The sequence below is a fragment of the Micromys minutus genome (genome assembly GCF_963924665.1).
Source record: "Micromys minutus genome assembly, chromosome: 8".
NCBI lineage: Eukaryota > Metazoa > Chordata > Mammalia > Rodentia > Muridae > Micromys > Micromys minutus.
The window spans coordinates 61,503,379-61,528,451 of record NC_137977.1 but is presented as its reverse complement, the minus strand read 5'-3'; the positions used below and the strand labels follow the sequence as shown (position 1 = coordinate 61,528,451).

Genomic DNA, 25,073 nt, shown 5'->3' with positions numbered 1-25,073 from the left:
CAGGAGTAGACACAGGATCTCGCTACTTGCACAGAGATTCCAGGACAACGAGGAAGACATGTTTCAAAGAAGCACAGACTGCCTCATCTGGAAGAGGAAGAAAAGCGGGGTCGAAGACTAGGGACTTGACTGTCACGTGGTTGGCCAGAAGTTTCTCGAGGAGAGAAGCCTGGCACAGAATCTTAAAATACTGTCTACGTGAGCCACACTGTTGTCTGGGGGAAAGTGTCGCTCAGTTAGAACAAAGGCCCTTCGGCAGGAGCATGCTTGATAGTTAAAGAAAAAAGCCCTCACTTTCTGCCTAAAGCAAGCCTGCCTTGCAGCTTTCACAAATCTCCTGCAGCTGCCCCACCTCCTCCAGCCCAGGGGACATCAGAAAATAGATGCTGTCACACAGCAGCACCCTGGCTCACCCACCTCCCCTCTCCCCTTACCTCTGGGCACTTCCCAACGCCCTAGGGCAGGATCAGCAACTGACTCAAATACTTCAGAGAAATGTGACACTGCCAGCTCTGTAGGCAAGGGGCCCGAAGTTTGACTGTACCCAGGATCCAGACCTTATTCTGGGTGTCTCCCTTGCCCTTGTCATATCCTGGACCATATCCTTGAATCCTGGCTCTATCCCCAACTCACCGTGTGACCTGGGTAAGTCACTGAAGAGAAAGCAAAGAAACAAACCATTCAGTCCGGTCCAACTTCCCCAACCAGGTATTTGATAAATGTGGGGAAATCAGATGATAAAGTGGGGGAAATCAGACCACACATTTCTTTCTAAAGTGCATGGCATTCCCTGTTAAAGACAAGAGCGTTTCACTCCTTCGTCTCAAACAACTTCCAACACAGAACTATAGCAGCTTCTAATTGTTTTCCGTTTGAACTGGAACAACCAAGGTTAACTGACTCTACCTGGAGGGGACAGAAGGAGATAAACTACCAGGTAAAATGACCGTAGAGAAAACTGAGGCCTAAGAGACATCCTTGATGTCCCAAAGGTACTGCTGCCTTAGGCAAGGATGCTCTAAGGACAAAGCTCTGGATGGATAGAATTAAAGATGTGTGGACCCTATCCCCAAAAGATACATACAGGTGGGGAAGCAATTAAAGAAGATACAACATCCACAACCACCCTCAGAGAGAGGGGGAGAAGGGGAAGATTGGGGGAGAGGGAGGGGATGAGACCCAAACCCTCCCCTCTCATCCACTACCTCCTGGGAACCGAGAACAGACAGAAGGAGAAATGCAAATCCACTCTGGGTTCTGACAGGAAATGGCTCTAATCTTAAAGGCAATGCCAATAGCCTCCTCTTTGGTGGTACAGGGTCTAGAAACACTGTAGCTGATAGAGAAAAACCAGCTTACTAAGGTGACCCATCCACAGAAGAGCTAGAACTAGGCAGTATATCTTAGATTAGTTTGTTTTCTAATGCTGAGACAAAACACCAGAGGCTGAGCACTTACAAAGGAGAAGGTCTGTCTAGTTCAGAGTTCAGAAGCTGAAAGTTCCAAGATCAGATGGCTTAAGATGGTTAGGAGTCAAGTTTAATCTTTTATAGCAACCTATTCCCACCCCCAAACCCTGTGTGTGAGTTCGTGCATGTGTGTGCATGTGCACACATGGGGTAGCGTGTGTGCTTGAGAGAGAGAGAGAGAGAGAGAGAGAGAGAGAGAGAGTGTGTGTGTGTGTGTGTGTGAGATGTAGTGTAGTGTTCCTGTGTACCTGCACACACACACATTCAGATGCACAAGCATATGTGTGTGCATTTGTGTAGAGACCAGAAGTCATTGTCAGGTGTCCTCCTCAGTGACATTCCACCTTAGTTTTGGGAACAGGTTCAATCACTGGCCCCGGAGCTCACCAGTTCAGCTAGACTATACAGCCGGAAGAGATCCAGAGACCTTCCTGCCCTGCCCCTCCAGCACTGGGGTGACATTACACTTAAGGATCTAGCTGCCTCCCTCTAGCCCCGCTTCTTAAAGTCCCACCATTCTTAGCACATGAACTCTTGGGAGCAAACCACAGCCAAACCACAGCACCCTGGGAAAGGTGGGGAGGGACTTGGGCCTGAAGGGAAAAGGGAGAATCCTCACATCAGAGTAGAAGACCTATGAACATGGGGGAAAGTGAGCAAATCCGCAGCAGCATGTGCGCATCCCTCACGAGGATAGTGATGCTCGCCACAAGAAATAGCTGAGAGTCCAGAGTAGAGCTAGGCTGAGAAGGGTGGGGTAAGCTATGGACTGTTGGTGCTACGTGCTTTTGTGATTTAACTCATCACACAGAGCCTCGCTGCTCTCCCTTGTTGCCTCATGTCTTCCAGGGCACGTGATCTTAACCTACTCTGTCTGCACCTCATTCTCCTCCACTTTATTCACCCATGTGTTCCCTGTACACCTCCTGAGCCTGTGCAGTGTCTACTCCCGGGACCCCTGGGCTCAGGACCTGACTTCACTGAGCCCCCGCTTGGCAGAGGACACAGTCCTTTGAAAACTCTTCTGGATCTGAGCTTTGAAGAGGTATAAGGGACCTCCCAGCCTAGGGACTGGGCCATTTTGCCAGGGGCCATGGCTCCAGGCTGCTCTGTTTGGCCTCATTGCTGGACTCTGCTCCAAGTCCAGTTCCACAAGGATAAGAAAGGAAGCCAGAGAGGTGTGGCCACAAAGCACGTGTTGGTGTGGACATGGGCAGAAGGTTAACTTTTAAAAACAGATACTCAAAGGACTAGGATCAAACATAAATAATTTGGACAAGAATCAGCAACAGACATGTTCACAACAAATAACCACAGGAGAATCAGATTCCTCATGCCTCTGACACTGTCAGGAAGCAGGGCATTTTTGTGTGTGGGTGTTTTCTGGCTGAGTGGTTTTTACCACTGATTTGAGAAATTTTGGATCAAAATTACTCCCTCAGTGTACTGGCTGGTTTTGTGTCAACTTGACACAAGCTGGAGTTATCACAGAGAAAGGAGCCTCAGTGGAGGAAATGCCTCCATGAGATCCAGCTGTAAGGCATTTTCTCAACTAGTGATCAAGGGGGGAGGGCCCAGCCCATTGTGGGTGGTGCCATCCCTGGGCTGGTAGACCTGGGTTCTTTAAGAAAGCAGGCTGAGCAAGCCAGGGGAAGCAAGCCAGTAAGTGACATCCCTCCATGGCCTCTGCATCAGCTCCTGCTTCCTGACCTGCTTGAGTTCCAGCCCTGACTTCCTTTGGTGATGAACAGCAATGTGGAAGTGTAAGCTGAATAAACCCTTTCCTCCCCAACTTGCTTCTTGGTCATGATGTTTTGTGCAGAAAGAGAAGCCCTGACTAAGACACTCGGGAATCACACATCTCCTTGTGTCCTCAGACAAAATACCAGCTGACACTCTGTGTGCCCGAATGGACAGTATGAGCATCCATCCACAGATGGGATTTGACCTTCTCCCAGTTATTCAGGTCAGTCCTGCGGTGCTGAGGTCATGGGACTAGGCTGGAGCGAGCAAAGACTGAGAGTAGCCAGACAATCTGGACAGCAGTGGGCCTCTGTGCTCTCCAGTATCTCCCAATGGAGAACCTACAGACCTTCAGTTGGGAAACTCAGGCAGGAAGGCACCGGGCTTGCTATTCCCTGCTTCCGCACAGACCGACACAAGCGATTCCCTATGGATGGATGGTCCAGTCTTGCCTTTACTTGTGATTGCCTGTACCCCACTATACCTCCACAACTCAAGTCCCCAGACAGAACGGCTGCCATGGAAGAAACCATCCAGGCAAGACTGAGTAAGACTGAGACCAACAGCCAGAACTGCTCTTCATGCCAGGAATCTGTCCTGAGAAACAAGACAAAGCGTTCTGAAGACAGATAAGAACCGATTGCCACTGTGTAAAGACCCAACCGCCACCAAAATGAGTCTACAACCCAGGGCAAGCGTGGTCATGGCCATTGGGAAATCCGAGATTGCTCTTTGTTCCCTGCAGTATTGGTCTGTGGGTTCAAATTTAAGTGCCTTAGTAATTTCTCATCTGGTAACAGCAACTCTTACTGGTTGAATTGTGTCTCCCTGGAATTCATATGTGCATATCCTAACCTCAGTGTGACAGTATTTGCAGACGGGGTCTTGAAAACAAAAAAATAGGGGGAAATGAAATCACTGGGGTGGGGCCTAGTCCATGGCAGGCATCGTTATAAGAAGCGAATAAGACACAAGACATAGACCAAGGGGCAGCTAGCTGTCTGAGGACACGGAGAAAGGATGGCCAAGCCAGAAAGAGACTCCTCATGACACGTCTTGATCATCCTGCCTCCAGAACACAGAGGAAATCAAAGACTGGTCTAGGGCTGAGGAGATGGCTCGGTGTTAGCACTCAGCATGCAAGCATAAGGACTGGAGTTCGGATCCCCAGACCTCACTTAAAGTGCTGGCTTGCCTGTAATTCCAGCCCCAGAAAGCTAAGACTCTACAGCAAGCTAACTAGCAAGACCAGCCACATCACTGAGCTCTGGGTTTAACCAAGAGAGCCTGCCTCAATAAATAGGATGGAGGGGCGATGGGGGATAGTTCTTGACATCAACATCTAGCCTCCTCATGCGTATACACACACACACACACACACACACACACAATGGAAAAGAAAGGAGATGGCTTGATGATGGCTTCCGAGATGTGGGGACCAACAACATACAGCACTTCCTGTCCAGACCCTGAAGTATGCATGAAGAAATTACATTTTCTAATTTAAAGTTTAACTGTTTTTCTCCTTTCTTTTGAAACCCGAGGAACACTGCCAACGGGGGTAATCTGAGGTCCCAATCAGATGTGTGAGGGTCTAAATTCTGAGAGACAATAAGCAGGAAGCTTCCACTCCCAGCTGAGGTCTGAGTAGGCTTTGTCATGTGGCTCCTGGGAAGCGTTCTATTAAACCACACTCCTGTGTGCCGCCCCGAATCCTGTCCACAGGGTTTCGCGGTCCCCCAAAATAAGACACAGGTGCACCATGAATCCTCTGGTACCATAGCTTCCATTCCCCCCCACATGCTGGCCTACAAGCTGCTCTGGTCCTTCAGAGCCAGGACCCAGCAGGGACCTTCCTGTCTGTCTCAAGAGCTCATACCAACTGTCCCATTTAGAATCTTCTTGGCCTATTTAATAACTATCGCCCCACAGACCAGCATCCTATCTGCCTATGCCTGACATCACCCCACCCTAGATCAAGTCCCCTATCACCCCAAGAATTAGTCTCCTGAGCTATTCCTATCTGTTTCCCGGCTGGGCTAAGGTAAGGACTCCCCAAGAGCTGGACCACAGTGCTGTGTGTTCATTTCAGTGCAGCAGCAGTACATATGGAGTCTATACATCCAGGGGCCGGTGTGTTGAAGGCTGTTTCTCAGAGTGATGCTATCGGGAGGCTGGGAGTCCTTTAAGAGGTAAGGCCATGTGGGAGGTCTCAAGGTCACTGGGACTGGCCTTTGACAGTGCTGGTGAGAACCTGGTCTCTCCCTCTTCCTTCTTGGCCATGAAGACAGCAGCTCCGTTCTGTCTACCTCATGTTCCCTGACACAGCATGCTATCTCAACACAGTCCCCAAGACAATGGGCCTGCTCACCTCCAATTAGTATCTCATTATGTGTTCATTATAGTGATGGGGAAACTCACTGGTAGATTATGTGCCTAACTCAGAGAAACGACTGCTGCTGATTTTATAGAAGAAAGGAATGGAAGAAAAAAAGGGTGGAGTATTCATACGCACTGAGCGTCAATGCGCCTGTGCGTGGCTCCCACCCCAGGCAGGGCCTGCTCTCCGGTGTATAAACTATTTCCACTAGTTGGCAACAGCACCTAAGAAGTAGGTAATGCCATCTCCATTTTATGAGTTAGGGAAAGCCTGGAGAAATTAAGTAATTTGCCCAATAACTGGCAGGGCCTAGATTTAGCTTTTGGTCCCAGATCTGCCTGAATGCAAAGCCTATACTTTCCTTGTGACCCACACTACCTGGCTCCTAGCTGCCAGCCATAGGCAGAGTCCTTGGGATTATGTCAGGGGGTTCATGAGTCCATATAAGCCACCCAACATTACCTCTATATAAATTTTATTTTATCCACGTCCAGGTATAATTGTTTCCAAACAGATCCCGAGCCTGACATAACTATATAATATAATCCGATTCCCCTAGAGAGGCCTGCGGGATTTGTAGGTGTAATAGCAAGAGAGGGAAGACTCAAGTAAGCACCCCATAAGAGGCTTGGGTCCTCCTTCCACTGGCTCTGGGAGTATGGTGGGTGATGGACTGCGGGGCGGGGTGGAGCAAGGGATGCTTCTTTGCCGCTCGTGTAAAAACGTATTTACGGAATTTCCGCACACAGATGTGTGTGTTTATAGACACTACGAAAGGACACACCGGCTTCGGGAGTTCGAACTTGGTGTCTGAGAAGTGGCCTACTTCACCATACTCCACGTTGCAACACTTGGGTTTTGTCTCACTTGACTAACCAAACCTTCAAAGAGATTAAAATTGTAAGAGGTAACATCAAGTGGGCAAGGCTTAACCCTGTGATACAAAATACTGAATTTCAAGTGGGCACTTCCCAAGGCTTCTTGGGTTTCTACTGAACAGAAGAAGCCCAGCGATGATAATCAAGGAGGCTGGTCACTGAGCTGGGGACTTCTGTGCTCGGTCAGCAGGCATGACCTTGCAAAGGCAGCCTTTGTTATCAGAACATCTTCCAGGCCTTTCTAGTGCCCATGGAAGATCTAACTTTCGGTCTATGAAGTCTGCCGTGTGTTCCTCATTTCTTTCTGTTCTGGGGTCTGTTTGACTCACCCCACCCCACATGAACCTCCACCCATACCCAGCCCAGCCACACTCACATGGACAGCACCTTCACCTCCAGGATCTCCTGCCTCAGCTCCAGGCATCTTGTGGAGTTAAATTCTAAAGGTTCCTTGTAAAATTCGAAGTACCTGAGAACCAACAGGGACAAAGGTTACACAGAGAAAACTGACCAGGTTTTCTAGGACCAGCCAAGGGTCCTAGTCCAGCAAAGAAAACAAACCAACCCACCCTATCACAGGACCCAGTAGGGGGCTGGCTCTAGGCATGGCAAGCCCACTGTGCTATAAGCAAGTATAGGAACAAAGCCCACTTCTGCCACCATTGAAGGCAGGCACAGGGATCATCGCCTGTGTGGCTGTGAGGGAGGAGATGGGGCAGCCTCTGAGCTCTGAGCAGACAGAGCTGGAGATGGGCAGCACCTGGCAGCCAGTCTGGGATGCAGCCAACGAGATGTAGCATTCTTTCTTCCCCTTTTTGCCTTTCTCTCATTCCTAGGACAACGTCCTAAGACCCAGCCGCAGGCAAAGATGAGGCTGCCACAGATTGTTTTTTTTTATTTACAATCCATTTCCGTCCCCCATCTGTTCCCTTTCTGCTCACGTTCATGCAGTGTTGACTGTGACATGTCCCATCTGCCTACCAGAACAGCTGCTGTACCTACAGTCCTGGAGTAAGGAGTCAAGCGCTCCTTTCCTCATGGCCTCGCACACTCCCACCTGCTTCTTTAGCCAGGAATGCTGCATCCCAAGATGGCCTCAGTCATGAGTCAAGAAGACTGCAGGGCCTGACACTGTGGGGTCAGTGGTCTCTTGAAAAGTAACCCTCAAGAACCAGAATGGGAGAGGTACCCAGGGCCATGGAGGCAGAATTGGGAACACGAGCACCCTTGAAGCGTGTCCCAGAACCTTCCCAACCATGGCAGCAGTCACCACATTACCAGTCTGATGTTATAGACATGCATTCGCTGATTGAAAAATGGTAAGACATGGCTCAGTGGTTTAATGCTTGCCAGCTATGAACAAGGTAAAAAAAAGAAGAAAAAAAAGTCTGTGCAATGAGCTATCACCTATTTCCAAAACCAGCTGGCCCCGTATCTTATCATAAAAGAATTAAGTGAGCTCATAAGAACTAAGAATTGAGGATCTCTGTAATATCAAACTTGCCCCTGCTCTATGTTTCCCTCTTGTTTCTGAAGCCTTCTCTGTCTCTCTCATTCAGCAAACTCAACTTCAGAACCGAGGTCAAAGGTCACCTTTGGGAACTCTAGTGTGGTACTACTCCCAAGGCTCTATACATTATGTCTTAATTAGAACAAATAGTATCATATTATAATCTGTCTCTGTATCTATGGCCCCTCCAAATGCTGAGCATCTCAAATGTAGAGAATATGTCTTTCTTATTTCTTTCTCATCTGCACTATTAAAAATGGGCATAGTAAAGACTACATTTCCCAGACTCCTTTAAGGCTAAGGCCCTGGAAACAATTTAGTCCAACTAATCAGAAGCATTCTTAAGAGGTTGATTTCCAAGCTGTTCTTTGAGAAGCATAAAAAGGGAAATGGGGCAGATTGAGGTAGCACTGTTCTCAGAAACAACTATCATGGCAACAACTCTATGATTATGTCACAGACAGCAGCTTACACCATGGCCCCATTTCACCATGCCATTATTCAGTGCAATGGCTATTCTTGGTTGTCAACTGAACACATCTGGAATTAACTAAAATCTAGTGTCTGGGTATACCTATGAGAGATTTTTCTTTATTAAGTCATTTGATGTCAGAAGACCCACTTTTAGTCTGGGTCTTTTGAGATAAGAAGATCCACCTTTAATCTGGACCACACCTTCTGGTCTGTCTTCATCACTGCTCTACCCTGTGAAGAGACACCATGACCAAGGCAACTCTTATAAAAGAAAGCATTTTATTGGGGAGATTGTTGACAATTCTAGAGGTTTAATCCATGGTGGGGGGCCCAGTGGCATGCAGGCAGGTACTGGAACAGTAGCTGAGAGCTAACATCATGATCCATAGGTAGGCAGGCAAGCAGGCAGGCAGGCAGACAGACAGACAGACAGACAGACTCTGGGTTTGGCATGGGCTTTTTGAAATTTCAAAGCCCATCCCTAGTAACAACTTCCTCCAACAAGGCTTCATCTCCCAAATCTTCTAATTCTTTCAAATAATGCCACTCCCTGGTGAAGCATTCCAATCTGTGAGCCCTTGGGGGCCCATGCTTATGCAAACCCCCACATTCCACTCCAATACAAAATGTACAGTTTGAGGAGAAAAGGAGCACCAGGAAGTGTAATGGAGCTAAGTCTGGGGCTTAAGAAAAGCCTGATGCTAAACAGAATATAAGGGAGTGGTAACCTAAGAGCAAGACCTCACCAGCTAAGCGTCCAGCTTGTGGAAAGGAAATACAAGCTTCAGCAGGAAGGAAGCAACCAATATCAGAAAGCTGATATGAATGCAATTGAAGGAAGGGGCCAAGGTCCAGCCCCATTAAACAGCAGAACTTGGCAGCTCCAGCTATGTGGCTCTGGCTTTAGAGTCAAGGATATGAAAAGAGGGCTTGTGGAACCTCCCTCCATGGCTAAGAAAAGCTGCTGAGGCCAGGAGTGTTCCTGCACAGAGGCCTGAAGAGGCCATTGTGTGGAGCTTTGAAGGTGAATTCTGGGTTAACTTGGAGACCCCAAGATGCTAGGGATTCCAGAGTTGTGGGTACCTGTCAAGGAGAGCTGCAGATTGGGTATGAAAACAGCCCAAGAAAGATAAATGGAGTTGGGGATCTGAAGAGTACTTTGACATCAGACATAGAGATGCAGAATTTGGAGTTTCCTCTGTTGGTTTTAAGTCTTACTTTGTTCCAATATTTTCTCACTACACTCCCTTTCCTCCTTTTTGGAATGGTGATGTATGTGTATATACATATACATCATATACAGATATACATATACATTCTGTGTCATTGTGTGATGGAAGTATGTGATCTGTTTCTTATTATTATTTTAATTTTATAGGGGGTGATAGTTAAGAGATTGCCTTGAGTCTTTAAAAAGACTGAGCTTTTAAACAGTGTTGAGATTGTGGTAGACTGTGGGAACTTTTGAAACTAGACTGAATGCATATTTTGCAGTATGATATGGATACAGGTCAATGGGGTCCAGGGAGTAAAACATGGTGGCTTGAATAAGAATGGCCTCCATATATTTGAAAGTTTAGTCTACAGGAAGTGGAAACATTTGAAAGAATTAGAAGAATTGGGAGGTGAAGTCTTGTTGGAGGAAGTGTGTTACTAGAAATGGGGTTTCAAAAGCCCATGACAAGCCCAGAGTCAGTCTCTCCATCCCCCACCTCTTTCTTTCTTTCAGTGTGTGTGTGTGTGTGTGTGTGTGTGTGTGTGTGTGTGTGTGTGTGTGTGTCAAGATGTAGCTCCCAGCTACTGCTCTGGTACCTGCCTGAATGCCACTGGCCTCCCCACCATGATGATAATGGATTAAATCCAATTAAATACTTTCTTTCATAAGAGCTGCTCTGATCATAGAGTTTCTTCACAGCAATAGAACAGTGACTAAGAGAGAAGTTGGTACCAGGAGTGGGGTATCGCTGTGATGAGCCTGACCGTGCTGTTTGTTGTAGGAATATGGAATATATGGACTTTGAACTAGAAAAGCAGTTGACCACTTTGAGTGGGTCATCCTAGTAGGAGTATGAATGATAATGCTGTTGGAAGTAACGTGGATGGTGATGGCTAAGCTCAAGAGGTTTTAGAGAAGAAGAATATTGCTAAGTGTCCTAGAAACTGTTCCTGTGATGTTTTGGAGAAGAACGTGGCTTCTTCCTGCCCTTGTCCAAAAATACCTGTCTGAAACTGGATTTAACAGTTTGTCATTAATGAAATCAGCAGAAGAGACTTCAAGGCAGCCTTGTATTGCATTGACTGTGTTATACGGTTATTGGCAATCACTCTTACACTGACTTGTAAGTAAGGGAACAAGTCAGTAAGTAGTAAGTCCATGGCCTCTCTATCAGCTCTTTGCCACCAGGTTCCAGCCCTGCTTGAATTCCTACCCTGATTTCCTTCAGTGATGGACTACATTATGGAATCATAAGCCTCTCCTTTTGGTCATGGTGTTTCATCATAGCAATAGTAACCCTAACTAGGACATGGTATATGTAAACAATATGGAAAGAGAAGAAAAGTTTTGATCTGGGCCTGCTTGCCCTAGCAAGCATGGGCAGTCAATTCCTTCACTGGCATTAGAGTCTTCTTCATGATTTCATTGTATACTGAAGACCAGGTGATACATCCAGCCATGTGGACTGAACAACTACTAGTTCCTTGGACTGTTCAGTGTTGAATGAGCTGGGTCACAGCTTGTAAGCCATTCTAATAAATCCTCTTTTTTTCTTATCTATACACTCGTTCTGTAATTCATGGTTCCACTAGAGAACCCTGACTAATATATTCAGTCACGTCTTTATTTTTAAAGATTCTGAGCTAGGTGTGCCCTTTACACATCCCTTTCTTCTTCAACTAGCTGATAAGCATTCTGTTGCCTCCAACTAAGAACAAGGGGTCAGCTTGGGGCCATCACAGAAGTCCATGACCTTGGCTCAAACTTGTGAAGTTTTCCAGTCACATGGAGGAAAGTAAGGTCTAATGTCTTGTCACAAGCAACCTTATTTGCAACCAGACCCTGCAAGTGTCACTAAAGCCTTGGAACCACAGGTTGAGTTATGTCATGAACCTAGACTGCTAAGAAAAGCTCTAGATACAAATGTTGTAAAGACAATTAAAAGTCTAGAGCAGTGGATTCAACCTGTGGGTCTCAACCCCTTTGCAGATATATATATATATATATATATATATATATATATGAAATAGCAATGAAATAATTTTATGGTTAGGGGTTACCATAACATATGGAACTATATTATGGTGTCACAGGATTAGGAAGGTCAAGAACCACTGCTTCAGAGTCTTTGGAGAGCTAGAGACTTGCAGACATACCTCCACTTTCTATAAGTTGTCTGGGTTACTTCCCCTCTCTATGTCTCTTTTGTCGGTTAGAACTAAAACAGGGTCTTTCAGATGACCAGCCAACTATCATTCCCCTTTCCTCCAGCCTTTATTTAGTCCTTGTCTTAGTCAGGGTTTCTATTTCTGCACAAAACTTCATGACCAAGAAGCAAGTTGGGGAGGAAAGGGTTTATTCAGCTTACATTTTCCACATTGCTGTTTATCACCAAAGGAAATCAGGACTGGAACTCAAGCAGGTCAGGAAGCAGGAGCTGATGCAGAGGCCATGGAGGAGTGCTGGCTACTGGCTTGCTTCCCCTAGCTTGCTTGACTTGCTTTCTTATAGAACCCAGGTCTACCAGCCCAGGGGATGGCACCACTCACAGTGGGCTGGGCTCTCCCTCCTTGATCACTAGTTAAGAAAATGACTTGCAATTGAATCTCATGGAGGCATTTCCTCAATAGAGACTTCTTTCTCTGTGATAACTCCAGCTTGTGTCAAGTTGACACAAAACCAGCCAACACAGTCCTTCTTTCTCCTGAGTCCCCAACATCACTCAGATAGGCAAGTGAACCATTCTGAACAGTTTTGTGCTGTGTGTCTAGGGGTTCTTAGGCTGGGAGGTTTTCAGAACTGGGCTCACATTCCTTATTAGCCACTCCTAGAGCTTGGGTGTCTATGGCCCTCTAGCATCCATAATCAAAATCCCAAAACCTGAAGTGATGGAATTAGGAGATAAGCCCTTTGATTTTTCCCCCTATATCTATAAGATAAAGCCCTTATAAAATACCCTAAGAAGATGGGACTGAGACACTTTGTCCCCTGAACAACATAAGGATGGAGAGAAGACACCATCTATGAACCAAGAAACACAGCTCCCTTGAAATTTGGACTCTAGAAATAAATCTGGAAATAAACGGAAATAAGTTTCCATTGCTCACGAGCACCCCAGTCTCTGTGTTCTGTGTTAGCAGCGTGAATGAACCGAGGCGGCCATTTTAGCTGTGTCAGTTCTAGTCTTATCATTCAGTCTGTACAGTTAATGTGACCCTGTTGGCGCTTCCAGGAAAGCTTAGCACACACAGAGTGTAAGATGTGCCCTGCCACAGAAGGGCAATGGCTGCCAGCAGATGCCACAGGGAGACCCAGGGAGTGCCACACTCTTCTCTCCGCTCAGCTGGTTGATAGCAGAGCTGAGTCAGGGATGAATAACACTGAAGTTTCTCTACCATCTGCTCTGGTGACACCGCCTTCTGCTGAGCTTACTAAACCTCCTTCTGCTTCCTGATGGCTACAGCCCCTGCCTGGGTGTTAGATGTCCTTGGTCGCCCTGCCTGCCCCTGCTAAGCACCACAGGTTTGAAGACTGTGTTATTGCTGGGTGGAGTGGTACACGTGGGAGGGAGAGGAATCTCTGAGTTCCAGCCCAGCCAGGGTACATAGGGAGACCCCAGTTCAGGAGAAGTGCTTCTGAAACCTTAACCCTGGGCCCTGTCTATTATATATGTCCTTCTCAGGGTTCCTAGAGACCACGAAAGACAAGCCTAGGAATGCCTCTGTTGGTGGGAGACGGTGGCTGGGAGAGGGAGCACCTTCATAGAAGCAATGGGAGGGGGAGGGGATTGGAGGAAAGGGGATAACATCCAAAATATAAATACACAGACTATCCAACAAAAAAAGATAAGAAAAAGAAAGGAATGCCTCTGTCATGCCATACAACCAAAGCAGAGCCATTCTCAGACTCTTCCACCTAACACAGCTCTTCAGCCCCTGAAACACCCTGGTCATGTCACCCCAACTGCCCCATGACTATCTGAGACTATCTCACTCACTTTTGCTGTCAGGAAAAGGAAATTAACAATTCTTGCTTCTTTCTCCTTCTACCCTTACAGGGATGTGATTTTGGGGGCATGCTGTTTCAGCCTGGTCTCTACTGATGATGTATTGATGACAATACATGTAATTCCAAGACGTACTGCCATGCTGGGAGCCCCCAAGATTCTGCCCATGACAGGAAGCCTGAAGGGAGTATCTAGAGGAAGATGTGTAAACCGAGAGCACTCTGAATCCACGGAAGGGATGCTCACATACGTGTGTGTTAGGGAAGAAGCCGCATGAGAGTGAGAGGCGAACCTTGCAAGGACCGGACTGTGACGTGCAGAAAGAATTGTACACATGACAGTCCCTGGGGAGGGGGTGGCTTGGTGTGAGATGTTACTGGGACCTCTGAGTTCTGAGGTGGAGATAGCTTTTAAAATGCCTTTTCTGTGTTGCTTCCCGCAGCGGCGTTATGATTTCTTGTACTATTGAAAGCTGCTGATAAACGTTCTTTGCTTTTAAGTTACAGACTCCCCTATAAATAGCTCCGGCTTTGCTTGTGCGTGTGGAGTCTCACCAAAGCATCCCTCTGCCTTCTCAGACTCCCCAGGCTTTGTAAGCAAGTGAGTCACCAGCTCCTCTTTCCATCCGGAAAGACGATCTCTACTCAGCTCAGGGGAGGGGGACCTGGCACCACCATCGGCATCTACAGGTATAAATAGCCTGAGAGCTGTGTCAGAAGCCAAGCTCCACCCCAACACCATTTGACTCCCAGCAATCAAGCTTAAGCTGACTCTAAGCTGCATCCCTCTCTGTCCCTGTGCCCTCGGGGATCTTGTGAGGCTGGGATGGCCAGCTCCAACTGCCCAGTCATCAGGTAGCAACCTCGGCTATGAAAAGACAAATGAAGAAGGCCCAGAGGGCCCTGGGTGTGTGTGTGTGTGTGTGTGTGTGTGTGTGTGTGTGTGTGTGTGGCTTTCCTTCCCATGATGGTCCCCGCTTTGTGAGATGGCGCCCCTCTGGGCAGGTTAGAGCTGGCCAGCTAATCTGTTCCAACCATCCCTTTCCTTACGAATTCACCCACAGAGGGTCCCCTCTGCTTGTTACCTCTTCAGTCTTCCCAAGGCAGCAGGGTGGTCATATAACTCCAGGCTCTGGGTGAACCACCGGTTGCTGTGAGATGGGGTCACTGCATTTCCTGTCTAAGCACATCCCACCAGCTACAGACACTAGTAGTATCTAAGATCTCAGAGGCCCTGAGGAGGTGTCCAGTGCCATGTAAGAACAGAGTTAGTAGACTTCATCAGCTGCCGGGGGCAGAAGGAAGGGAAGCTGGTGAAGTCTGGACCCTTTGGGTATTGTCCTGCCGAGGGCATTCTAAGAGAACTGTAGAGTGATTCTACTAAGTGGAAACACCACTAGCCCATGTGCACCTCCATGCAAAATATTAGCAAGTCCTTCAGCCCCATTAGTTAAGCCACATACCAGCAGCATGGCCTGTTGGAGTGAGATCGGGTTGGGTTTCAACCTGATTCCCATCCTGCCCAGCTGAGTGAGGCAGTCTTCTCTTAGACTCGTAAACTGTCTTGTTCAATTCTCTTAGCAGCCCAATGGAGTTGCTTGAAATTCAGGCTGCAATCAACAAGACCACTTGCCCAAGGTCATCCCGCTAGTAAATTATAGCAGAGAGGAAATCTCAGGCTCTCAAGCACCCAAACCCCAGGGTCTCCATCACTTCAGCACAACCCCCCTGACTCTGACAGCGACAGCTCCCTGGGGGCTTTGTCAGTAAGCAGCCCCCTTCTCTCCCAGAGGCGACAGCCCTTCAGCAAGATGCGTGCTATTTCCAGCACAAGAACAGCTGCGGTCTGGAGTGAGCACGCGCCCCATCAGCAGAAGGCAGTTGGAGAGTTGCAGGCTGATGAGTACCAGGGCTGTAAGTGTCCCCGGATAGGTGCAGAGGGGCTCAGGGCTCCCCACCACCAGCCACCAAAGACTGACTTCTGGGAGGAGGCGGTGCGGGTGGGGAGGGGTTGTGGGAGGGGCTCCATATCTGCTTAATGATATTTAACCTGTTTTCTCTGGGGTGTGATTTCCCTATGCCAGGAGTCACCAGACCTAAAAAGGTATAAAAGCTAAAAGGCAGCAGGCTTAGTGACGTGGACTTGGTGGCACAAACTTATAAACCCAGCTCTGAGGGAGGCTGAAGCAGGGAATCACAAGTTCAAGGCTAAATGTGCTAGAGTCACTTCAAGGCCAGCTGGGGAAACTTAGGAAGAATCTATATTGAATATTTTCTTAGTTAAGGTAGAAGAAGGCTGTGAGTATAGTTTGATGGTTGAGTAGTTGTGTAGCATGTGCAAAGTCCTACATTCAGCCCCTAATACTGCAAAATAATAAGCTAATATGCTGACTAAATAAAAGCTTACATTTCGTTGTTCTGAAAGGAGCTCTGGATAGCCCCGTGGTCAGCCTGGTCTACCACACCACTCTGCAAAAGCTGGGCTGTCATTACTGCCATTGGTGGGGTCTGGGTAGTAAGGGACAATAACAAATTCAGAGACCCCTGTGCCTCCTTTCTCAGACGCAGCCCAAGGCCTGGTGGCCAGCACAGTCCCTGTCAGGTGACCTTTTCTAAGCCAGATGAGGGGACCCTGAAAGCACTCCTATTGAAGTCCAGCTTAGCCCCGACTGCTCAACATGTCCCCTGGTTGGGGGTCTCACTGACCCTACTGGGCTTTGGTCACCATCTCCTGGTGCTAAGCCTGTGTCTGAGTCGTCTCCTTCTTTATCTCCTTCCAAATCTTTGCCTCTGTAGTGGCCTTGGTCTCCACCCCTGTTTCACTGGTGTCTGACGCTGGGTCTGCAGTGTCTTTCTCTTTACTTCTATCAGAGGTCAATTGGGTCAGCATCTCCAGGCCGCTTTCCTGCCCTCCATCCTCTGTGCCAACATCCCCCGGACCCATCTCCACCTCCCCTAGAAATGACTTAAATACGATCCCTCAGGGCCTGCCTGTACCCCTCAAGGGTCAGGAAGTCTTATCTTTTCTCCCTCACTTGAGGCTTGTTGAACCTCCAGGCAAGGTCTCCTCCCTCTCCGGACAGTGCACAGGGGGAGGGGGCAGCCCTAGGCAGATGCGCAACCAGTATACACAACAAGAGCTGGCCAGCTGCAGGCAGGTATAGCGGCAGCCAGGGTGACCAGGACAGGGTGGTAGCATCAGAAAGGCTGGGTCATCGGTCACCTTGTAGGGCGAGAGCTTGACAAGCATTTAGGCAGCGGACAACGTAACTTGATTTAAAAGTTCACACAGGCTTCAAGGGGGGTTCCAAGAGGAGAAGAAACCTCCTTCTTCTAGTGTATGGATAACTGCTGGGACTTCCTTGTCTACACAGAGTGGCATGATTAAGCCATGACCCGGGAATGAATGGGACGGTGAACGAACGGCCAAGAAGTGTTCTCTGTGACCTTCGGGCATCAGAGGGTAAGAGGCAGCAGGGAAGGGTGGGTATTCACAGAGCAGAGGGCAAAACACACGATCCAGAGCTGACAGAGAGACCCCATGAACTCTCAGAGGTGGGGAGGGGGAAAGGCAGGCCTGAGGTTAGACTGAGAAGAAAGGTATGCAAGAAAGAGGACGTGGAGCCCAGGGACCAAGAACGTTTTCAGGACACAAGGGAGAGCTCCACCCAGTGCCAATGTGGTCAAGGAAAAATGGAAAGAACCCCTGATCTGACCACTTAGAGGTCACAATGACCTTGACAACAGCAGGTAATTCTTTGTGGGAATGTGTTAATTAAGGTAAGACTGGGGTGGGTGGGCAATGGGGACCAGGACGTCTTGAGAAATGTCGAGAGGGGGGGGTGGAGGCAGGGTGAGGATGTTGGAGACTGAACTCCAGGGCAGCTTCAGGGAGGATGGGTTAGTGTCCTGTAAAGCAATAAAAGGAAACTGAAGATCTCAATCGAGCATAAGGGATTCAAACTCAGTATGAGGAAGGACTTCCAACACGGAAGCCCTCGATGGAGGATGGCCTGCAGCCAGCTTTGTGAGCCCCCATCATTTACTACCCACTGACAGGCTTGGTGCCCACCAAACTAGGAGAGTGCATGGAGCTTCTAGGTGATTCTATAGCTTTTAACCTGGGGGGGGCACTAGAAGTGCCCCCCATTTGATTATCAAGTGTACACTGGCTTCCTGGCCCAGCCTCCTGCCTCCGTTCCCTTCCATTCTCCATTTCTCTCTGTCCTTCCACCTTTGCCAAGTCCTGGTGTGAAGTTCTCAGAAACAGTGGAGCTGTGGAGAAGGGCAGAACCATGGGGGCAGGGGTGACAGGACAGGGTGCCTGGGAGCTGCTTCGTCAGAAGGGTTGTTCCTGAGCCAGCCCTGTTTCTCCTGTTGCAGAATGGGGTAGTCACCAGAACTGTGAATTTTGTAATGGAGAATACATTCACAAGGTCGTTATGGGGGGGAGCATGAAGTTGGGGGCACAGGAGTATAGGTTGCCTCCCCAAGGGTAGGGTTTAGAGGTACTTATGGGATCAAGAAGCAGGGTGACCGAAGGCGCAGGGAAAGGTAACTGAGTCATGGTCTGCCTGTGTGTGTGATCCAGCTTCACGGCCTCTCACAGAAGGGATGCTTAAGAAATAGTGGTTTGCCACGATCTGTGAGTGGAGTTTTGGCTTTTTGACACCAAAAGATCCCCCATGGGTACCTGTACGGGCTTCAGTGGTGAGCTGGTAGCTTTGACAAAAGCAGTCTTAGAGTCCCTGAGAAGTAACCAGACAACCAGTGCAGACAAGACAAGAGTGCAGAGGGATCTGCAAAGCCAGCGGGGGGGGGGGGGGGGGGGGCTGGGGGTGCATTGCTTGGCTCCATGACCTCCAAAAGCAGTGATTTAAAAAAGAAAAGTCAATCAAAACCAGTGAAGCCAGACAGTCCAATCAGGCATTCCTTTCATTTTAAAGAGACACGGTCCACATATGGGGTGCTACCTCTCCAAGACAATGCCCTGGGTCGAGGCAAAGCAGAGATCAGGCCCTGTCAGAATGTCTCTTCAGGGGCCTCAGCACTGCCTGAGACAAAGCAAGCTGTGCTGAGCTTACCTGAGTGGGGTATTTTAACCTTGCAGTCCTTGGAATGGTCCAAGCACGTGACTGACCTCCTTTTCTATCTGCTGGACAGTTGAATTAATGCCAACTTACAGGAGCAGAAACAGAATTTACAAGCGTGAACTCATGAGTGTAGAAGCGCCATAAGTCTAGGAGACTCTGCTGAGATCCTTTATGGTCCCCAAACCTCAGAGGCTGGAAACTCATAAAGCAACACTATCTTAAGTCTCCTGGCATGGTGTCCACTTCCACCACCAGCCTCATCTGCCAAAGCCTGATACTGTCGGGCCGTAGGAGGCCTACATCAGGTCTGTAGGATGAAAGGGGGAAGACACCATATTTGCTTTGCTGTGTGTTTTCCCAGCACCCAGCAAGTAGCGTTTCTGCCAAAGCCGTCTCTCCAATTTCTTCTCATTTGGATGCAACCCAAGAGATCTGTCTCTCTTTCGTGCCCACTTGATTTTTTCAAAGCAGTGAAAATTCATCAGAAAGATTCACACTAAGCCAGGCTGCATCGAAAACTACCCCGAGGGGCAGGCGCTCTTACAGGAGGTAGAATGGAGGGGTGGTGATGTGGGCCAGGCCATCGGGAGGACTGCTGCCCAGTGTTCAAATTCCACAGCTACACCTCAAATTCCACCTCAGAAGCGGGATTATTCTGAAACGCAGAACCCCATGGTGCAGGCTGAGACAGGGATTCTCCACGACAATTGGGAAAATACTAACCTCAGAGGTCAGGGGATCAGAAAACAAATCCCCCTCCTGAAAACTGAGGAAAGAACAGAAGTGGGAAAGAGTCTCTGCTCCTCCCTGTTCCTGACACAGCCACATCTTCTTGAGCGATGCCGGCCTTGGCTGAGACACGATGGTAAGGGTTGGGGTGACTGGATTTGGCCAGATTGGGCACCTGGTTACCAGGGCCACCTTCTTATCTGGTGAAGTGAATGTGACCCCATCATTGACCTCAACTACATGGCCTAAATGGTCTACATGATCTAATGACTCTACCCATGGTGAGTTCAACAGCACGGTCAAGGCTGAGCATGTCACAACGGGAAGCCTATCCCCCTCTTCCAGGAATGACTTCCTGCTAACATCCAATAGGGTGATGCTGGTGCTGAGTATGTTGTGGAGTCTACCAGTACCTTCACCACCATGGAGTCACTTGAAGGGCAGGGCCTAAAAGGTTATCCTCTCTGCCCTTTCTGCCAATGCCACAATGCTTGTGATGGGCGTGAACCACAAGGATTATGAGAACTCACCTAAGATTGGTGCAATGCTTCCTGCACCGCCAACCGTTTAGCCCTTCTGGCCAAGGTCATCCATGACAACTCTGGCATCATGGAAGGGCTCATGACCACAGTCCATGCCATTACTGTGGATGGTCCTTCTGGAAAGCTGTGGTGTGATGGCTGTGGGGCTTCCCAGACGTTATCTCTGCATCCACTGGTGCTCCCAAGGCTGTGGGCAGGGTCATCCCAGGGCTGAAAGGGGAGCTCACTGGCATGGCCTTCCATGTTCCTACCCACAATATGTCTGTTATGGAACGGATATGCCACCTACAGAAATCTGCCAAGTATGAGGACATCAAGAAGGTGGTAAAGCAGGCATCCGAGGGCCCACTAAAGAGCATCCTGGACATCTGAGGAACCGCTAAAGAGTATACTGGGCCAAACTGAAGACGAGGTTGTTTCCTGCGACTTCAACAGTAAGTCCCACTCTTCCACCTTTGATGCTGGGACTGGCATTGCTCTCAGTGACAACTTTGTGAAGCTTATTTCCTTGTATGACAATGAATATGGCTACAGCAACAGGGTGGTGGACCTCATGGCCTGCATGGCAGGAGTAAGAAGTCCTGGACAACTCACCCCAGCAAGGACACAAGAACAAGAGAGGCCATAAACCACTGGGGAGTCCCCATCCCGACTCAGCCCTCGACACTGAGCATTTTCCTCAGTTTCCATCCCAGATCCCCAGAATAACGGGGGGGGGGGGCTAGGGAGCCCTGCCCTTCTCAATACCATCAATAAAGTTCATAGCACCCAGCTTCAAAAAAGAAAAAGTGGGGAAGAGATGGAGAGAGAGAGAAAATGAGTCTAAAATGAGTGAGTTTTCCCATACTTGGATTACAGTAAACCACCTCTCTATATGTATCTTCCTTGGGAAACCAGTAGCGAGGCTATCTACTTAAACCCTTGTGTCCTTTTTATGTTGGCCCAGCAGTCAAGAGCAGGAAGAGCCGTGTGGCTGGACATGTGAACAGCACTCACCATCATGGGTGACCAGCCTGCAGTCCGGATGAAGAATCCCTCCCCCACCTCCCACCAGAGCTGAGGCTCCAGAGTCGGCATTACCCAGGTGAGCTGCCTCTCTACCACATGCCACCTGGAGGTGACTCCGTCCCCCCTCACCTGTCGTGTGAGATGGTAATAGTGCCCAACACAAAGACGGAAGGGTGAAATTTACCCAGCAGTAATTCACAGAATATGCTCAGCAAACAGATGACTGGCACGCAGCTCCAGTGATGGCAAGCGTTAGGCAGGGTCCTCCAGATCTAAGCCAAGTCTCACCCACTCTGGGCAGTGCCTCTGACTTTGATGCTTAGCTCCCAGTGTGCTTGCTGCCGGTGTCCCACAGTTTGGTGCCTGATTATACATTGTCTTGGAACAATTAGGGAACATGCCACATCATAAAGTACAGAACTAAATTCAATCAACTTCCTTCCAGCCATAAAACATGACAATCGCACCCCTGCTTCCTAGACACACATGTGGCAGATCTCAGCCTTGTTCCCTGACACCCAGCTGGGTCTCTCATACCTTTGATGGAGGCTTCTCTTGTCTGCTGTGGTGCAGACCACCTTCAGTTCCCCAGACTAGAAACTACTAAGCTAGGGAGAGCAGTGTCTAGCTCAGGAAGCTTGTCGACAGCAGTTGAACCAACTGTGCTTTAGTCCTTGGGCAGCCTTTCTCGGTTCACCTCTTACATCTTCCTCTGGCCATCCTGTTAGAATGGAGGACCAGGACCGGTGTAGAACCGAAGAGGCACCATTGAGGTCAGGCTGAGGTCACCCGGGGCTCACGGGTCCAGAGCTTCCAAGATGCATGCATAGATAGCACCCCAAGTCTTCATGGTGAAAAGCCTTGAGCACTGGGGCTGTGTGAGAAAACTCAGAAGTATGTATATGCAATTTTCAGGGGATTCCGTGTGTGTGGTGGTAGAAGCTGGCCCCAGGGCAGGCATATCGTACAGACAGCAGAATTAAAAGAAAGTCAAGTGTGCTGGGCTATCAGAGAGACCCAAGGAAGAGATGGCACAGGTGGGTACTGGCAGGCAGACGGGGCCGTCGTGTCGAATAGAGCACAGCCACAGCACTGAGGGAAGCCTCTGGGTGATGCTCTAGACTGTGCTGCGGTCAGCCATGGGTGATGGACAGCTCCTGGAGGTGGGAGAGCCTTAGCTGCCCTCAACACCAGTGTGACTGGGGATTGGGGTGGGGACTTTACCTGAGATGGTATGAGGAATTAGATCCAATATTGCCCACTCTGCAAGGCACACCAAGGAGACAGCTACCTCCCCAGAGCAACTGCTGAGCAGGCAGGCAGACGTATAGGTCAGGCTGGAGGAGACAAGGCACCCAGGACTCTGCCTCACCTCCCAGAACTACCAGGCTGCTGACAGGCATGGGAGCATTTGGAAGGGTTTCTCAGTCAGTTACCACAGGCATATGTATAGCCCACCTTCACTGACTCTTCTCTGCTTCTTACACACCCTTCCTGCCTTTCACTTTCATCTTTTCTACCCAGGATCCCAGAACCCTCAGGTCAACTGTTCACCTGCTCTTCCCAAGAGGTGATCTTCGGTAGTTCCAGCCTGTGAGGGAATAACTTTTTAAAAACAGCATCAGGAGATGAAGTTGAATCCAGAGGGTGTGTCTGGATCTCAGGAGCTGGAGTTTGCCCGTCTCGCCATGAGCCTCTATCTCCCCCTCAACTCCTCCTCCTGTCCTGTGGACCTCTATTGAGCATCTGCTGTTGCAGGTACCACCCATGTGCTGAGAACAATACGAGGGCTCACAATTACTAGCTGAGGAGACAGAAACAAACACTCCTCATCTGAACAGGAACTGTTTTCAAAGATTCCTCTGCTTGGTCCAAACACTCACTTAACGCTTGCTGGTGAACAGCCACTCCATTCTGTGCATCAAAGCAGTGCCCCTAGAGATTCTTACCGGGCAATATTCCATAGACCTGACTTGACCTTCATAAAGCTCTTCACCAATGTATATTACATGATAGAGACTTCCCAGTTCAGTCTGAGTTCTCCTGGTGAGTGTCTAGATCTGACTGGCAGCCCCGATGGGCACTATCAGCCAGGATTTTCTTTGTGACTCTGCTTGGAATTTTTCAGACTGGCTTCTTCTCCTGGGACTTCCGGCAACTGTTAGCTGGTCTGCTCCTCCTCTTCATCATATGGTTATATTTGGCTCCTCCTGACTTCCTTTCCAGCCTTGTTAATAATAAAATGCTAACAGGCTGCACCATACTTTGACATACCACACAACTATAGAGGATAAAATATGGCAAGCACTGAATTATTCAGTAGGTGAATAATACCACGAGGATACTCTAGATACAGATATAAAGTTGCTAAATGGGATGCCGTGCATGACATCTGTCTTTTTTAAGTCCTCTGTGGAGGCTGGAAATCTGCTGCCCGGAGCTGTCCAGCACCTTTTCAAGCAGGCGCAAGCTGCCCATTCACCCAGGTGAGAAATCTCCCATATGCAGCCAGGTTCTGATTACCTTATTCATTCCTCCCACGCAAGACACACACACACACACTGAATGCAGTCTCTAACAAACGTGGCCAACGGTTGCCCAAGTGTTATGCACAGGTCTGTGGTCAAAGCTTCTGATTGCTGACGTCCTGGTTATTAGACATCGTTGCTCTGACCCTCACAAAGAAGAAGCATTGGGACTTAGTTCAAGTCATTTTGTCCCCATATCCATCACCGCTTGGCACAAGAGAATGTGTGGTAAGAAACTCAGAAACAAGCTCACGTCTATAGTCTGAGCAGGAGGAGCAGACACATCTTTTAGGAATGGACAGGTGGCTGAGATTTGAAATTGGAATTGTTCCACAAAATTGGGGGGGGGGGGTCAAGACACTTATTCTTGGTCAGATGGCAGCTCTTCAAAAAAACAAATAGGGTTGGGGGTTGGGTGGGATGGAGTGGGATGGGGTGTGATGTTGCTGGCTAAAGAGCCTCTGAGTTCTGAAAGTAAACAAACTCCACCCCTAAGGAGTCAGAGGTGAGGAAAAAGGAAGGTTCTGAGTTATAAAGTAGTCATAAAGTACTTACAAAGTTATAAAATTATAAAGTTTAAAGTAGTTGTAAAGTAGAGAAAATAGAGAGCAAGGCAGATGAGAAGGAAAGAAGAAAGATATGTGGGTCAAGAAAGATGACAGGAAATGAGAGAAAGGCAGATGGCTTCATATAAGGAGAGGAGAGGAGAAGGGAGGGGAGGGAGAGGGGAGGGAGAGAAGAAGGAAAGGAAGAACAGAGGGAAGGGGGGAAGGGAAGAGAAGGGGAGGGGAGAGGAAGGGAGAGGAGGAGAGGGGAAGGGGAGGGAAGGAGAGAAACAGGATGAAGATGAGGAAGAGAAGATGCTGGCAGTTGGGAAGTGTAGGGACAGAGCCCATGTGTTTGAAACCAAGTGGGCAGATGTTCTGAAGTGGGCAGAGTGGTCTAAATACTATGCCACACAGTATCGTCAAGCAGGGCCATGATGCTGAGCTTGGGACCACAGCTCTTCCTGGTTAAGCACAACAGGAGCCAAGGACCCCTAAGATGCCACAGGACAGTAAACGGTTAATCCTTGGTTCTTAAGTATGAAGTTTTTATGACTTGTTTGAGAATTCCATACATACATACAATAAATCTAGATTCTACTGGGTCCAAGGAATGTTGCCACAGATGCAGGGGTGTGTGCCATCCACTGGAGAGCAGCAGACTGTGGGCGCCACTCTCCTAAAGAAAGCTGACCCTCTCCCAGAGAAGGCATCAACTGCCAGCAGTCCCTCAGCTAGAGACTTTCTCTTCCACATTGGAGTGTTGACTGGCTTGACATTGTCCAGGTTTCCTTGTACAACAACACCTGAGGACAACCATGGTACACTCACTATCCCATGACAGCCCCAGACCCTGCTTGGCTGCCCATGCCCACAGGAAGGAAGAACTCTGGTCCCAAGAGGCAAGCATCAGATTCTTGAGGTCTGATCATAGGGTGTGCCCATTTGATACA

General features: G+C 48.7%; 1 protein-coding gene and 1 long non-coding RNA gene across 6 annotated transcripts in view; one reads left to right on the top strand and one right to left on the bottom strand.

Annotated features, from left to right (window-relative positions):
* Nucleotides 1–25,073, bottom strand: part of ST8SIA5 (ST8 alpha-N-acetyl-neuraminide alpha-2,8-sialyltransferase 5) — a 61,709-nt gene that overhangs the window by 13,454 nt on the left and 23,182 nt on the right. For all 4 annotated transcript variants that reach the window (XM_080919906.1, XM_080919908.1, XM_080919907.1 and 1 more), the window contains one exon: nucleotides 6,847–6,939. In XM_080919906.1, the coding sequence (XP_080776032.1) occupies nucleotides 6,847–6,939 (93 nt within the window). The remainder of the gene's footprint in view (nucleotides 1–6,846; nucleotides 6,940–25,073) is intronic.
* On the top strand, nucleotides 15,522–23,817 carry LOC308423231. 2 transcript variants are annotated; one of them, XR_013975099.1, is made up of 5 exons: nucleotides 15,522–15,589; nucleotides 17,050–17,138; nucleotides 20,989–21,123; nucleotides 21,963–22,084; nucleotides 22,572–23,817. It is a non-coding gene; the product is annotated as an uncharacterized lncRNA (long non-coding RNA). The 2 variants fall into 2 exon arrangements; XR_013975100.1 differs by lacking the exon at nucleotides 21,963–22,084 and having other exon boundaries at nucleotides 22,572–23,816.